The following is a 17229-nucleotide window of genomic DNA, read 5'->3' as shown; positions in this document are numbered from 1 at the left end:
TTTGATTGTCGTGATATGTTGCTACTAAAAAAACTGTATGACAGTGAAGGCAACAGAGCCAATATGTACATTTAAAAAACTACGACAATGTAGGCACAGCTGCTTGTGAACTGGCTCCTAATACCTCTACTCGCGTCTGCGTTAAATGTGTGTGCGTGTTTTCTTGCGTGTTTGTGCATATTTGTTATTTTCCCCTTTTTTATTTTAGATCTTAGTTTTCGCGCTCGCCTTTGTGTGCATGTGTGTGAATATGAGGGCTTCCATGAGTGTATGTGTTTATTCCTACTTGTGTCCTTCTATTTTTGCGTTTGTTCTTGTAAGCATGCTGCAGCCGCGTCTTCCTTTACAATTTCTTTAACTCATCTCATTCAAAGCACCAAGTCCTGTGAATAACAGGGCTGGCCTCTTCGATGTCGTTAAAGCCTTTCTCTCTCGTCTACCTTGCCTCCTCGGTCAGCCATCTTGCTGTGTTTTCTCCTACTATTCTGACCTTGCTTCTTGTGCTGTTGCCGCAACGTGATTAACCAACTTGCACTAAAGAAAGTTCTATCAGCTGTGACAACAGAAACATTGACAGATACAACATGTTAAAAGCATCACGTGGCTTGCACAGTAACTTTGTATCTTAGCCCTGTTACGAAGGGCACGGCAGGACCACCAGAATGCATCCGCCTAATCCGTTCACCTTCTTTACGCAGTTATTGGTCGTTCTGCTACTACAGTCGACGGGCTGCGACGAGCCAGCTTCCGATGCACACGGCAGCATGAGGCAGATACTCGACTACGGGAAATTCCACGTGTCATTGAGGCCACAGATACAGAGCGACGTCACCAGCGCTGCGCGCTTTGTGACAGCAGCAGCCAATACTGAGGCTGAAGTCAACGGCTCCCTGGTGGCAAGGTTGGCATCGTGGCATATAAAAGGCGCATACGAAGGCCGCTCGCACGAAGGGCACGGCAGGACCACCAGAATGCATCCGCCTAATCCGTTCACCTTCTTTACGCAGTTATTGGTCGTTCTGCTACTACAGTCGACGGGCTGCGACGAGCCAGCTTCCGATGCACACGGCAGCATGAGGCAGATACTCGACTACAGGAAATTCCACGTGTCATCGAGGCCACAGATACAGAGCGACGTCACCAGCGCTGCGCGCTTTGTGACAGCAGCAGCCAATACTGAGGCTGAAGTCAACGGCTCCCTGGTGGCAAAGGTTGGCATCGTGGCATATAAAAGGCGCATACGAAGGCCGCTCGCACGAAGGGCACGGCAGGACCACCAGAATGCATCCGCCTAATCCGTTCACCTTCTTTACGCAGTTATTGGTCGTTCTGCTACTACAGTCGACGGGCTGCGACGAGCCAGCTTCCGATGCACACGGCAGCATGAGGCAGATACTCGACTACGGGAAATTCCCACGTGTCATCGAGGCCACAGATACAGAGCGACGTCACCAGCGCTGCGCGCTTTGTGACAGCAGCAGCCAATACTGAGGCTGAAGTCAACGGCTCCCTGGTGGCAAAGTTGGCATCGTGGCATATAAAAGGCGCATACGAAGGCCGCTCGCACGAAGGGCACGGCAGGACCACCAGAATGCATCCGCCTAATCCGTTCACCTTCTTTACGCAGTTATTGGTCGTTCTGCTACTACAGTCGACGGGCTGCGACGAGCCAGCTTCCGATGCACACGGCAGCATGAGGCAGATACTCGACTACGGGAAATTCCACGTGTCATCGAGGCCACAGATACAGAGCGACGTCACCAGCGCTGCGCGCTTTGTGACAGCAGCAGCCAATACTGAGGCTGAAGTCAACGGCTCCCTGGTGGCAAAGTTGGCATCGTGGCATATAAAAGGCGCATACGAAGGCCGCTCGCACGAAGGGCACGGCAGGACCACCAGAATGCATCCGCCTAATCCGTTCACCTTCTTTACGCAGTTATTGGTCGTTCTGCTACTACAGTCGACGGGCTGCGACGAGCCAGCTTCCGATGCACACGGCAGCATGAGGCAGATACTCGACTACGGGAAATTCCACGTGTCATCGAGGCCACAGATACAGAGCGACGTCACCTAGCGCTGCGCGCTTTGTGACAGCAGCAGCCAATACTGAGGCTGAAGTCAACGGCTCCCTGGTGGCAAAGTTGGCATCGTGGCATATAAAAGGCGCATACGAAGGCCGCTCGCACGAAGGGCACGGCAGGACCACCAGAATGCATCCGCCTAATCCGTTCACCTTCTTTACGCAGTTATTGGTCGTTCTGCTACTACAGTCGACGGGCTGCGACGAGCCAGCTTCCGATGCACACGGCAGCATGAGGCAGATACTCGACTACGGGAAATTCCACGTGTCATCGAGGCCACAGATACAGAGCGACGTCACTAGCGCTGCGCGCTTTGTGACAGCAGCAGCCAATAATGAGGCTGAAGTCAACGGCTCCCTGGTGGCAAAGTTGGCATCGTGGCATATAAAAGGCGCATACGAAGGCCGCTCGCACGAAGGGCACGGCAGGACCACCAGAATGCATCCGCCTAATCCGTTCACCTTCTTTACGCAGTTATTGGTCGTTCTGCTACTACAGTCGACGGGCTGCGACGAGCCAGCTTCCGATGCACACGGCAGCATGAGGCAGATACTCGACTACGGGAAATTCCACGTGTCATCGAGGCCACAGATACAGAGCGACGTCACTAGCGCTGCGCGCTTTGTGACAGCAGCAGCCAATAATGAGGCTGAAGTCAACGGCTCCCTGGTGGCAAAGTTGGCATCGTGGCATATAAAAGGCGCATACGAAGGCCGCTCGCACGAAGGGCACGGCAGGACCACCAGAATGCATCCGCCTAATCCGTTCACCTTCTTTACGCAGGTGAGAAAACGCTATCACAAATGTTATCGTTCAAACAATGTGTTTTTGGTTGTGCTGCCGTGCCCGAGGCTGCTTGCTGAGCTGCTGTGTGAATGCGTTGGTGTTTCATTTAAAAAAACACTATTGTTATTATGTGGTGACATTGAGAGTAACCCCGGTCCCGATACCGCTACTATAATGAAGCAACTGCAACTGATTGCTGAGGACCTGAAGGAAATCAAGCAATAACGATTAACCGCAATTGATTCCAAGCTGGAACTGCTGATGGCATTAGATGGTAAAGTAATGACTTGTATGAATGAATTGGCTAGTTTAGAGAAAACTATACATGGCCCTCGAGCTTAAGGTTGACGATCTGGAAAATCGTTCCAGAAGGTGTAATCTTATCATTTATGGTGTCCCTGAGAATGAAAAAGAAAGTGACGACTCCCTTGAATCAGTTGTAAATGAAACAATCGTTAAAAGCATTCTGAAAATGGAGCCTGTTACTATCGAAAGAATCCACCGAATGGGAAAACCTTGCAGCCAAAAAAACATGGCCGGTAATCATGAAACTTGCCGACTTTCGAGATAAAACAAGGGTAATGAAGAGCTGTCGCAGGCTGAAAGGGACCAATTATTCAATAAGTGAACATTTCTCAGTCCGTATTCGAGAAATTGGAAAAAAACTCTGGAACTACGGCAAAACAAAAAAGGAAGCTGGAGAGAGCGTTTCTTTAACTTATGAGAAACTGAGAATTAACGGTGAGCTGTACTGTTGGGATGAGAGTCAAAATGATGTGGTACCATTAAATAGACAGTCGACCATCCTTAGCTCGAAAAAAAAAACAGCAAGGCGAACCAAAGTCGCTGCGTCCACGCCGACTCCAGCATCATTCGAAATAAGTTTCGTAAACTTAAATGCACGTAGCATTGTTAATAAAGTAGATTCACCGGAGTCGGTCTTAATTAGTCTAGAACCGGATTTTGTTGCCGTGACAGAAACATGGCTGACACACGATGTCCTGGACGTTGAATTGGCCCCACCAAACTATTCAGTAGTACGAAAAGACAGACAGACACGTGGCGGGGGCGTTGCCATATTTATAAAGAAAGATATCCCTTTTTCAAGGCTCCCTGATGTAGAAAATGTTGAAGCAATTTTTTGCAAACTAACGTTGGCCCAGCGCGCGGTTAGGGTGGGGTGCGTTTACCGCAGTCCCACATCTGACTGTAGCGTCACCCGTTCACTATATGACTTTCCACAACGTCATGTGTCATGTGGCCGGCTAATCTTAGTGGGCGACTTCAACTTACCCGATATTGATTGGAAAGCCATGCACTTTCCATCGATGTCCTCTGAAATAATCAGTGATATGATGTTGCATTTTAACCTGCATCAGGTAGTCACCCAGCCCACACGCACTAAGGGAACTACATCAAATATTCTTGATCTGACATTTCTCAGTCATCACTTTCCACTTGAAAACATAAAGTTACAAATTCTGCAGGGCATATTGGACCACGAAATAACACATTGCACCGTCCACACAGAAGCCCCTATTCATGTCGTTGAAAAGTGTAGTACGTTTTATGATTTTTCAAATGCTGATGACGTCAGTATTATCGGCCATCTCAGTTTTGAATATGCTACCTTTCAAGAGCTTACTATGGACGTTTCAATAGATATAGACGCTTTGTGGAAAAAATACACAGACATTGCATTTTTCAGCCTACAAAATTACGTGCCAATCAAGACGAAAAAAAGAAAAATTACAAATCCATGGATAACACGCGAAATAATCCAAGCTAAACGAAAAGTAAAACGGCTACGTAAAGCCCTCAAGCTAAAGCCTATGCACGTAAACAGACATACGCTTAACGCATCAATTACAAATATGAAATCAAAAATTAAGGCAGCTAAGGAAACCTATTTTTCTAAAACTCTTCCTAACTTTTTGAAAAGCGCGCCACATAAATTTTGGCATTACCTTAACCCTAAACACCATGACAGCCCCGCCGCTTCCAGTGATAATGGAAACTCCGCAAATTCCTTTAACAGTTATTTTCAGTCAGTATTTAACCTCGATGATGGAAAACTTCCGCGCGTAGTACCAAGTAGCCGAACGCCTATCGAGCCGCTCACAATCACAGAACCAGGCCTGTTAAACCTTTTGCTAAATATTGACACGAAGAAAGCGATTGGACCCGATAATATACCTAATCTATTTCTTAAGAGATATGCTGAGTGGAATGCTAAATATCTATGCCACATCTTTAATAAATCATTAATAACGTGCTCACTTCCTGCCGAGTGGAAAACTGCTAAAATCATCCCCGTTCATAAATCTGGTAGCACATCAGAGGTATCTAATTTCAGGCCCATTTCCTTAACCTCGACCATATGCAAACTTCTCGAACACGCAGTACTTAAACACATAAACACATACCTAGAACAGGAACTTATTCTTTCTGCATATCAACACGGTTTCCGGCGCGGTCTCTCAACAGTCACTCAGCTACTAGAACTAACACACGACATATCACAATGTCTAGATAATAGAAGACAAACAGACTTAATTTTATTGGACTACTCCAAGGCTTTTGATCGTGTACCACACAAAAAACTAATTAGGAAGCTTCAGTGTACACTAGGAGAAAGCCCAATTGTTAAATGGATAGAAAACTATCTGACTGACCGTTCGCAGTTTGTCCATTATCATAACGAAGATTCCACTTTTGCACCTGTTACATCGGGAGTGCCCCAGGGCAGTGTATTGGGCCCTGTTTTATTTCTTATATACATAAACGATTTGCCTTCCAGATTACATGTTAACATCCGTCTATTCGCTGACGATTGTATTTTATACCGTGAAATTAATTCCGATGATGACCACCATATACTAAACAATGCCCTAGAATCTGTCTTCTCTTGGTGTCAGGAGTGGCAGATGATCCTAAATGCTAAAAAATCTGTAACACTTACCGTAACTAGAAAGAAACAAATATCTTATTTTATTTACGTTACTAACGACACACCTCTCACACGTGTATTTGAGCATAAGTATTTAGGCGTCACTTTAAAGCATGATCTTCGATGGGAAACCCACGTTAACAATGTAACTTCAAGTGCATTAAAGCGGCTTTTCTTTTTGAGAAGACGCCTTCGCCTCGCACCCCCAGATACGAAGCTGTTGGCCTACAAAATGCTTGTTAGACCAGTGCTAGAATACGCCAATATTGTTGGTTCCCCTACACAAAGGAACTTATAGCAAAAATGGAGGGGGTGCAGAGGAAGGCAGTAAGGTTCATATATAATAAATCCAAGGTAACGGATTCTCCGACTCAATTACTAAAGAAAGCTGGGTTATTAACACTGCAAAGTCGGGCAAAACTAGCAAGACTAAAGTTTTTGTTTCAGTTAATCCATGGTGACATAAACATTGACACGTCTAGACTAATTTCATACAATCGTTCTAGATCAACACGTTACAGGCACTCTCAAACACTTAATGAATACACTTCCAACTCAAATTGCTTCAAATATTCATACTTCCCTCAAACCATAAGGGAATGGAACCAACTTAGTCCTTGCATTACTAACGCTTCATCTTTAGATATGTTCTTAACTATGGTGGAAATAGATGTACAGGCTGAGAAATTTCTGTATTTTTTTTATAACCTGTACCCGGACTTTGTGTTTCAATAACCTGATTGCATCATTGCACACGCTACCATTGTAATTGTCCTAATTTGTAGCTATGTCGTGATTTGTCGCATTGCTACTTGTCGTATTGTTACTCCTGATCTTCATGTAGTGATTACTTCAGCGTTCTGCATTGTACAAATGACTTGATTGTACTTCTTTCGAATTCATATGTATGCCCTCCCTGCTATGATCTCTTGTGAGATCGGCAGTATTGTTAAATAAATAAAGTAAATAAAATGTGTTTATGCATCAGTGCATACGGTAGCCTGCCAAATGTGGACATGAAAGGGTGCCATATTGTGTAACAGCACCTTGCTATGTTGTTGCTTTCAGTTTTAATAAACAGATGGTTTCGCTGCCCGTCACATGTGGTGGTACACATATATAACATGTGTGCTATATGTGGGCGCATTGTGTCTCGCAGCTTTCATCATTACAAACGCAGTTTTCTAATGAACGGAGTCCACCAAAGCAGTGCTGTGAGAGCTTTTGTAACTTTCACCATTTATTACTTCACCAATATCACTGTCTGAATCTGGCCACCACTTTGCCTACAGCTTGTAATGAACAAAGCGTCTCACTAAAACACGTTCAACATTGCTGAGCATTTTTCCGGTACGTAAATATAACAAAAAATGCTAGCAAAGTTATTCACGTTAATAGTTGTGCTTGCATTCGCGTTACTTGGCCGAGTCAGATATAAATAAAAATTGGCTATTACAACACTGCAATTTTCAGTGCATGCTGCTAACGGAGCCATAAAGCGTGCTCCGACTTCTGCTATTACACTAGGGGGAGTGTCAAACTCGACGGTGGCTGCCTGAATGAGCATTTTGGGCCTCACTAAGCTAATGATGTTTTATATTTGTTCTCTTATTCGCAATACTTGTGTGAGCCAGATAACCAAAGTAAACAATGGAACCACATGAATGTGCTTTGGCGTGCAAGCTGCTAACAGTGGCTGTCAGTTTCGTGTTGACTTCTGCTATTTCACCAGCACTTGCTATGACATGACTGTGATTTCCAGGGCAGACTGCTAACAAAGCCATAAAGCGTGCTCCTCCTACTGCTATTTCACCATGGGGCGCGTCAAACTCGATGGTGGCTGTCTGAATGAGCATTTTGGGCCTTACTAAGCCAATGATGTTTTAGATTTGTTCTCCTATTCGCATTACTTGTGTTAGCCAGATAATCAAAATAAACAATTCAAGTACATTAATGTGGTTTGGCGTGCAAGCTGCTGTCAGTGGCTGTCTGTTTCATGTTGACTTCTGCTATTTCACCAGCACGGGCTATGACATGACTGTGATTTCTAGTAGAGACTGCTAACAGAGCCATAAAGCGTGCTCTGACTACTGCTATTTCACTATGGGGCGCGTCAAACTCGACGGTGGCTTGCCGAATGAGCATTTTGAGCCTGCCAACGATAATCAGGGCTAACAAGTGTTTCAATTCAGATATGCCAGCACTTAAATGTGTTTCTATGCCACTTCTTAAATCGAGGACAATGTATGTGCAGGACGTTGCTTGTCAGAATTGAGCTTCTATACAAGGAATATGCCATAAATGGAAGTGCTTATTTATTTGAGAGGTCACATAATGGATGGTTGGCTGTTCCGAACCTACCGGCAAAATTTTGGTAGCCCTAATAAGGGCTGTTTATTCGTTAATAAGAAGCCGTTACGCTTCATCGAGTGGCTCAATACCAGACAGCTCGCAGTCGGAGTCGCTTTCTTCAGTGTCATCTTCACCCAGATGGATGATGATGGGTTGAATGTGCTCACTCCCAGACGTGTCAAGTCTGAACTTTGCCTCCAAGTCCACCACATGCTCAATGCTCTTCCTCCAGTCCTCCGCCGTTACCTGCTTTGTTTTCTCCCTCAAGGTGGCGTCGACCGTGGACAGTTTTAAGTCTCTGTTGTCCGCAGCGATGCCATTTTTGACCTTGGGCCACACAACCTCAATAGAATTAAATTCGCAGTGGTACGGCGGGAGCCTGGGAACAATGCAACCGGCCCTTACAGCTGTGTTGTCTACGATGTAGCTCAGAAAGCGGGACTTTACAGATGCCACCAGCTCAAGCAGCTGCTTCTTTATCATCTTTCACCGTAGGTGATGTTCTTGCTTGTGAGCCACTCCTGTATTTTTTCCTTCTTCCAGGCCGTCGTCGGCAATTTCTCTTCTCCCCGGCTATGGTAAGGTGCATTATCTAAAACAGTGACGCTACCAGCTGGCAACTTCTACAGAACGTCATTGAACCAGCCCTCAAAGCCATTGCCGTCCATTTCCTCGTGGTAGTCACCTGTCTTTTGGCCTCTGAATACATCCAAGCAGCCGTCTTCGAAGCCATCCTCGCTGCCGATGTGCGTCACGATGAGGCGCTGACCTTTCCCAGAAGGTTGTTTTGGACCCGTCGTCAGGCCATTTGAACGAGCGAACAGGCGTCCGCGCTTCTGCACCACGGTGTCTGTCCACATGATCGACCGAGTGTGTCCCGCCGTCACCCATGTCCTCGTCCACGTAGAAGATCTTTCGGCCTTCGGCCCGGTAGCGCTCCACGTCATGGAGGTAGCGATTCCGCCAATCAGTGTTGTCATCCCGGTCGATAACCAGCGAGTTGCGGCTTCTCTTTTCGTCCTCGAAGCCGATCTCGGCAAGCAGGCGACGCACAGTGCGGCGCCTTAGTGATGGGAATTCCATACGCTCTGAGAACTCGGTAGTTATCTTCTCGACCGTCGGTATCTCATTGCGGCAAAAGAAATAGTGCACGCATGACCTCAGCGCGCACAACGTGAAGCTGTGAAACTTCGTGCTGCGTCTTCTCTTCTCCGCATTGCGTTGGCGCTTTCGCAAGGGTGTCGTCAGTTTGCCACCCGAAAAATGCGAAACTTTAACTTCTTCCCTCACCAGGAACACAGTCTTTTCGCTGACACCGAGCATGTCGGCGACAAACTTGCTCGTGTACTCAACGCTGCGTTCAGGCTCCCTGTTACACCAAAACATGTAGCAGTAGAAGATCATGTTGCGTGAATCGCTGTTCAGGTTGTGGCCGCTCTTGTTCTTACCGAGGCTCCTTGGTGGTGTGGTCATTAAGGTGACACTAGGCTCGTTCGGCAACAAAGGATCGCGTTCCGATCTCACCTCACTGGGCTCAATGGCGGAAAACTGGCACGGAATGCCGTGCGCGAACGTGCGCGAACTCACGAGATTGCAGGTTCCCAACCGCAAGAAAAAAAATCATAATGAAAAAATAAGCCTAACACATTAAATAAATAAGCTTGTGTAAACACACAAAAAGTATATAACAATCTTATGCTATTAAGTCCGCGACAGCTTTGCCATGTGCCGTCGATCTCGCTCCGTAGCAGACGACGCACAGCGCTGTAGAAGGCACAGAGTTATTTTTCTCTCGCAATCCGGCATGTGCTGTAGCCAGTTCCATCATGATATTTTTACCAAACCACTCATCAAGATGCACAAATCTTATTTATACCGAGAAATACGCGCTTTAGAAGCAGTTACAATTGTTTGAGCGGGATTATTTCTTTAGTCGCGGAGGCAGTTGGCTGCTGCGCTTCGGTCATCTGAGCGGGGCCTCACCTGTCTTCTAAAGTTGTACCCGACTATCGGTCAATTACTCACAGGGGACCCTGATCATGAGGGAGAAATTTATGGAAGAATAAAATTGGGCTGGAGTGCATACGGCAGGCGTTACCAAATCCTGACTGGGAGATTACCACTGTCGTTGAAAAGTAAAGCATACAATCATTGCATTCTACCGCTGCTAACATAAGGGGCTGAAACTTGGAGGTGGAGTGATGAAGTTAGGAAATTTGCAGGCGCAAGTTGGAAGCAGCTAGCGCAAAACAGGCGTAATTGGAGATCGCAGGGAGAGTCCTTCGTCCTGCAGTGGACATAAAGATAGGATGATGATGATGATGAAGTCGATGATCAGAGAATTATTGTGGGAATGTAGAATAGCGCTCTCTGGCTAACGCTCTCTGGCAACTCATTGCCAGTGTGCTAAAATTTACGTGCAGCGTTTCTTCATCTTTAGATTGTTTAATGCGTCCTTGGCAGGCGTTTTTCCACGCTTGCTTTGCTCATGTATTTCAGGAAATGAAATGAAGTGTTTTTTTAACATTATAGCTGGCATAAATGCAAGAACTCAAAAGTCACATTTATGCAGTCATTTCATTTTATGGTGCAATGAACCTGGCAACCGTTCAATATGTGAATTGTTGTTTTGTAGCGTTAGCTACACTGGCCTAGCCAAGCCCGTTTCGCGCGGCATATCAAGAGCCGTGCTGCGCATGCGCAAGGATCAGTGATGTCACACGGCTTGCGCACCGGAGCCTCCGGAGCCGGCACCTCTCGCGCACTCCGCCGCCGCCGCGCGCGACTCACCGCCGCCGGTCTGCGCATTCCAGAGGAGTGACGTCGTAGCCGTGGTAGACGCACTGGCGCCGGCGCGCGCTCGCTGTGCAGTCGCCGTCTGACACTGCGCTGGAGCCGCTGCGCTTCTGACTGGCGTTTGCCAGTGTGGTATAGCCATGGAGAAGGAGAGCGCAAATGCTGCTCAACAGCGCAGAAGAACGGAGAAGCTTGACTCATCGGATCCCGAAGTAGTTGACTGGCAATTAGCGGTTGAGCGTAGGAGGAATGAACAGAAGAAGGCTAAACGTGCTGCGGAGACACTGGAGCAAAGGGACGAACGTCTAGCAAAGCGGCGTCGCCAGGAGGCTGAGCGACGTGCCCGACCACCCCTGCAGCAACAACAAAACGCCGTCGATGACGACGACAGACAACTCCAAATACTGTGCTGGGGCCATAGAGACGGCAGCGTGTTACTTCACTGATCACCGAGCCGTCTTTGTGGCAATAGAGTAAGCAACGTGATGTTGAGCAAAAATAAATATACATGTGCCACATAATACGTATACCGCGTGTGTGTCATTGGAGCAGCAGTAAGCATGACAATCAAGCTAATCCTTGACAATCTAGACAACCAGCAAAGCTAAGAATAATCAGCTGAACCTTTGCTAACTGGCATAGCCGAGCTAAGCCGCTGCAACTTTTTTCCACTGATTTTCTCTTGTTACAATCACGTTACCTAACTACTCGTATTAGTTCAATAAGGAATTTGTAAGTAAATGTGAGAATGCATGTGCAAGTAATTTTTGTAAATACAATCATGAGAGGAAAAGTTGGTTCACTTCGGCAATCACAGTTACATGCTATTTGCTCTCAAAGGTGAGCAGTCTGGCTGACTGCTTTTTTTTTTTAGGCGGCTGCAATAAACACCTTTACACTCTTTGAGACAGAAAGAAAGTACTGTCTTGTGGTGTTCGAATGTTCCATATTACGCAGTAATTTTTCAAATCGCTGCGAGCATTCTTTATTGGCAGCTGTGATCGTAGATCTTGTAGGCAGGGTGAAGTCCACACAATAGTTCAAAGATGTAATCGCAACATGTATGGGGCTGGCCAAGTCCAGCACCAGTCACCCACAAGCTGCATCCTTTGCCTGCATAAAATTGTAGCAATAAGATACTGAGATGAGACACAATAATATTTTGAGCAATGATGACACAAATGTTACAGCGCGAAGGCATCGTATTACAAGAATAAGGGCTCATTCGGTATATGCTCATTCACACGTGTCTCATCATTATAGCAGCGTCACGACGCACCCAGATCGGCCATTAAAGCGTCTTAAAAATATTCCAGCACTTCTGCTGCGTGCACCATCCTTCGGTACTTGAAGCCACATTTTTCTTTAACATTCTTACCTGGCCCATCTAAATTCGAATATTTCTTGTATTCTAGGCGTTGTTACAGTGTACGCGCGCCTATTCCAATGATCCCATTACTTCCGATTGGAAATTGAATGATTCACACAAGTTATTGCAAGCGAGCCCTCACACATCGAATTGATTATACAAGTTGGTTTCTAAGGGTATTTATTTATTTATCTATTTTTTCAAATGGACCAATGAGTGAACAGGCCGGCGTCTTTAGTCTGCATCATCGAAACGGCACCTAAAATCCCATAGGCTGCGACGCTACGTCACGAGCAGTGCCTCGATAAATTTCCGTTGGCTGCGACGCCACGTCAAGAGTGCGCCTCGACGGAGCATAGAAGAGATAGCGCGCCAGGTATCGCGTTAGAGGAGAGGGCATCACCGCGACGGCACGTCACCCTAGCTCTCGGAATCCGGCGTGCGGTGCACGAGCCAGCAGCACCGCCCGCTGCTGCTGCTTGCTGGCTCGGGAAGCACTAACAGCTATCGCCTGCAGGCCTTGATGGCCACTGCTGCTTCTTCGATTTCTCGTCTCGCAGGACGCCGGTGGCATGCGGCGTTGACCCCGCAGGCTGCTGCTCCTTGCTGAATCAGGCTGCACGTACAGCTATGGTACATTACTCGCAGCGCAAAACTCGAAGGGCCGCTCAGCAGCGTTCCAATGGACATTAATGCCTTCGTATTCACAACTCATAAGAAGTGCTTAGGAGCCTTCGGAAGTTTTTTATTTATTTATTTGAAGTACCTGTTGCGACATTTACAATAACATTGTAGGGCAATAGGAGAACCACAATGTAACCCATTTATGTAGGCACAAAGCAATGCAGACAAACACAAACACTTCTCTACTCGCCGTGGTTGCTTATTGGCTAGAGTGTTGGGTTGCTAAGCACGTGGTCGCGGGATCGAGTTCCGGCCGTGGCGGCCGCATTTATATGTGGTCGAAATACCAAAACACCCGCGTACTTAGATTTAGGTGCACGTAAAGGAACCCCAGGTGGTACAAATTATTCTGAAATCCCGGGCTACGGTGTGCCTCATAATCAGATTGTGGTTTTCGCACGTAAAACTCATTATTTTTTCAATCTTCTCTATTCTGCTTAGGACAACTCGAAAAAACATAGAAATAGGAATATTAATAAATCCATAAAATGCCAATCAGCCGTACACTTCTGACAAATTCAAAAAGTTATGTATTCAAAAACATCATTAGGATCCAACGCACATCTTGGAATCCACGTGAAGCGAAGCGTTGCTGAAGCAGTTAATCAATTGCTATATATCTGGCCATTGCATTCCCACGTCTTCGGCCAAAAGGAAACTAGCGTGCGCAAATGGTGCTCACGCTCGCAGCGCACCTTTGGTACGCAATCTGACACACGCGGCGATCATCTCAAAGAGCTAGTTGGCACTGTTGAAGCGCCAACGCATTCGTGTTATTTGGCCTAAAGGCTGTTTCACATGACGCAATTTTCATCGCACCAGAAGTGCGATTTCCGTGGCGTGCGACGAAAATTGCAGTCGCAGTGCCAACCCCGCGATTTCCGGCTGCGACCAACCGGTTGGTAATGTAAACGTTTAATGTCATAAACACAACGTTTACAGATACTTACTTTGTCTATAAATGTTGGCTCAACAAACCTCGAACAGTGCAACTAATTGAGTCTTCACTCAATTAGCGCCGTGGATTGCTCAAGCGGTACGTATACCAACGGGCAACTCTACAGCAGCCAGTTCCAGGGATCAAAGACAACATCATCACGTACAGGGAAATTGTAAATCATTACAAAGCCGAAAGAAGAATCTTTCAGCCTCCGCATCGGTCTCTCTCTCTGGAGCACGCTCGCATTTGGCGGCGCCTCCAGGGAAACAATTATACATCACCATATTGGATCTATTTAACTCATACGAGGGACTATAACGACGCCCTCTGCAAAATTTGTAAGAACAAAGGTAGCTTAGACCATGTAATATGGGAGTGTGCTGGCTCCCCAGGGGCCAAGGAAAACACTGACAGTAGAGAAGCCTGGGAGGACTTGCTCCTGAGCCAGGCTGAAGACGACCAGGGTCCAGCAATCCGCCTGGCCGTTGAGGCCGTGAAGACTCACCGTCCTCACCACGCGGGGACTGCTTCGTCCTCCCCTCTACCTATGTGTAGGTTAAGAGGCGGGCACCCCAGCTCGGTGGAATAATAAAGTTTTCAATCAATCAATCAATCAATCTCATAAATGCATGCTCTGAAAGCACGGCTGCATAGCCTAGTGGTTACGACGCTCGCCTTGTGAACATGGGTACGCGGGTTCAAATCCCACTTTGGAAGAAAGATTATTTTCTTTTCTTGATAGTTTCTACGCACCACAAATTACGGCTGGCTTAAACAGCTTCGCTGTTAAAAAGGAAAACCACTGGCCAACCCTGCAATCGTACCAGGCATAATCATTCCTCATGCCAGGTATGGACCCTGTTGTATTCCGCAGCTGGCCACTCAACAACTCAAGTTTGTTCTGTCTACTTGTACTTAGGCAGACTTTTTATTGTCTAATGTTTAAAAATTCTATTAGGTCGCCTCAAAAATTTGGCAATGTTTGGGTTCTAAGACTTGCAAAGGTAAATAGTTTTATTCCATTCTTCTTCATGAAGAAATCTCATACAAAAGCTTCGAGATATTGTCAGGGCCCCTCACTTTCCGTCAGAACATATGTAGGATGTTATTGACATTCAAGGAGCTTTTTTAACAGCAATAAAGGGAACATGCTTCCCCTGTTTTCATCACTGGGTTAATGCAGGCAATTCAGGAAGCCATAACGTTTTGATAATACAGTCCCTTCGGGAATACCCGATTAGATGGTACCTTGACACTTTCCTTGCACTTTCCTATTTCGGTCAAATACTCTAGTCTTAAATGGCTCCTATTCGCATGCTCTAAAATATGTTTAATACAGGTGAAGTATATAACTAGCTTAACAGATTGGGATGCTGGCTTTCATTTCCTGGAAAGGAAGCATAGCACCTGCTGCAGTTGCATATGTCATTGCATACGCATGCCATTGGCAGGTAGTTTCGATAGCTTCTTACTTTACGCTTGCCACTACGAATAAAAACTTTAGCGTTCTATTTGTTATTAAACAAACAAACGTACTCCTAACAAGGTATATAATGTTTGCAGTTGGGTTACATAGCTGCGCTACGTACTGCAGCATATTAACTTAACCTTCTTGATACAGATTCACAGCACACTAACAGCGCGAGACACAGGAGGAGAAAGTAGAAGACGCCCATGTCTGTTAGAATGCTAGGATACTAGGTACACAAGTGACTGAAACTGCTAAAAAAATCTGGTGTCGGGTTTTAAGCCTTTCTAAATATTCAAAGAGGACTTGTATGCGTAATTACAGCACACGCGCCGCGACGGAAGTACCAGGTTGACGCTACGCATAACGTTCACAACACAAATTTAACTGCACGTTCAGCAATTACACACAGATCATTTGCGGCTTTCTTCAGGGGCAGATGCGAGCTTTCGGGTTGATGCAAGAATATTGCTAGGAGCAGGAACCGCTTATGCGCAATTACGAGCAATATACACACATACTTTCTTTAGAAGCTGACGTTAAGCACGGGTAGCGCGAGGGTGTCTGTGTTCACATTATGACTTCGCTGCAGCCGAATTACGAATACTGCATATGCGATGACAACAGCAATATGGGCTTGTTGATAGGTTCTCTTGCAATTTGTTGTATCGCAGGTAGAACGACACGGACATAAAAGACACCCGAGGCTGCACACAGCGCTGAACGGCCAGCTGCGAACAGCTGTTTACGTCCGCCATTTCTCCACGCATTGAAATTCATAAACCGCTGTTGCGCACTCCAAAACAAATGAAACTTTGAAGGGTTTTTAAATCACAAAACACGCTTATTATTTTCTCCTATTAAAGACGGGTCAATGATTTTGTAAAGCACAAGTTTGTTCATTACATTTGAAAGATTATGCGACGTATGCCACAAAAGTTCGCAGCAAACAACCCTGGACTTCGCACCACCCTCATTGTTGAAATCGCAATCGTATGAAATGACCCCTCTAAAAATCGCATTGCGGCGCGTGCGACTGCACTGAATTTTGTCGACCAGTCGCAGCATGTGAAACAGCCTTAGTGCTCAGAGTGTTAGCCTCCTGTGTTCTTTGCAGATACGCAGGAACATGATGTGGTTGAAGAAGTGAACGGAGCAGGCGGCATATACCTAAGAACAACGAAATGAGATTCAACCCTACCATAGGGTACGTAAATGCATTTTTACAGCAACGCTATTTACCTCTAGTCCGTGTATGTAACCAGCGATGTTCCCTGGCCGGCTTACGTCCGTATCACGGCGCCGACAGGAATGCATGGGCTGATCCTGGTAACAATGCAATACCGGGCCGACCCGCGGTGGAGGTGAAGCAGCCTTGAAGCATTCCGCAAACTTCCAAAAACGAGTTTAATAACTTGGGTCCAAATAGAACTACATAAATTCGGCGTTGGAAAGGAAACACTATACGGGGTGTTTCAGGTAACTTGGGCCAGGTACAAAAAAAAACCCATAGGTGCTACGCGTGTAGAATTGGCACAGTACTGTTCAGAGCCGTGTGGAGCACGTCATGGTACTTTTTTTCCAATCCCCCAAGCTGCGTAATGAACAAAGACTGCTTAATTAATTTTTAATAGTAATCTAGCCAACAATATTCAATACAAAAGTTATTGCGCTTGTTCAGAAACATCATCGGATAATTTCATCTATGCTGAGATAAGTGCCCCATAAATTTTTTGTAGCCTTTCTTTAAAGTGCGCAAAATTAAAATGTACCACGTGACTGCCGGCTAACGCGCGGTGCTTT

The 17229-nt window shown here is 46.2% G+C and overlaps 1 protein-coding gene across 1 annotated transcript in view; it reads right to left on the bottom strand.

Annotated features, from left to right (window-relative positions):
- Window positions 1–11950: 11950 nt before the first annotated feature.
- Window positions 11951–17229, bottom strand: part of LOC125944217 (uncharacterized) — an 87482-nt gene continuing 82203 nt past the window's right edge. The window contains exon 5 of the mRNA XM_049664539.1: window positions 11951–12078. Within this exon, the coding sequence (XP_049520496.1) occupies window positions 11951–12078 (128 nt within the window). The remainder of the gene's footprint in view (window positions 12079–17229) is intronic.

Source organism: Dermacentor silvarum, chromosome 3 (assembly GCF_013339745.2).
Source record: "Dermacentor silvarum isolate Dsil-2018 chromosome 3, BIME_Dsil_1.4, whole genome shotgun sequence".
NCBI classification, from domain to species: Eukaryota; Metazoa; Arthropoda; class Arachnida; order Ixodida; family Ixodidae; genus Dermacentor; species Dermacentor silvarum.
This window is presented reverse-complemented; position numbering and strand designations above follow the sequence as displayed.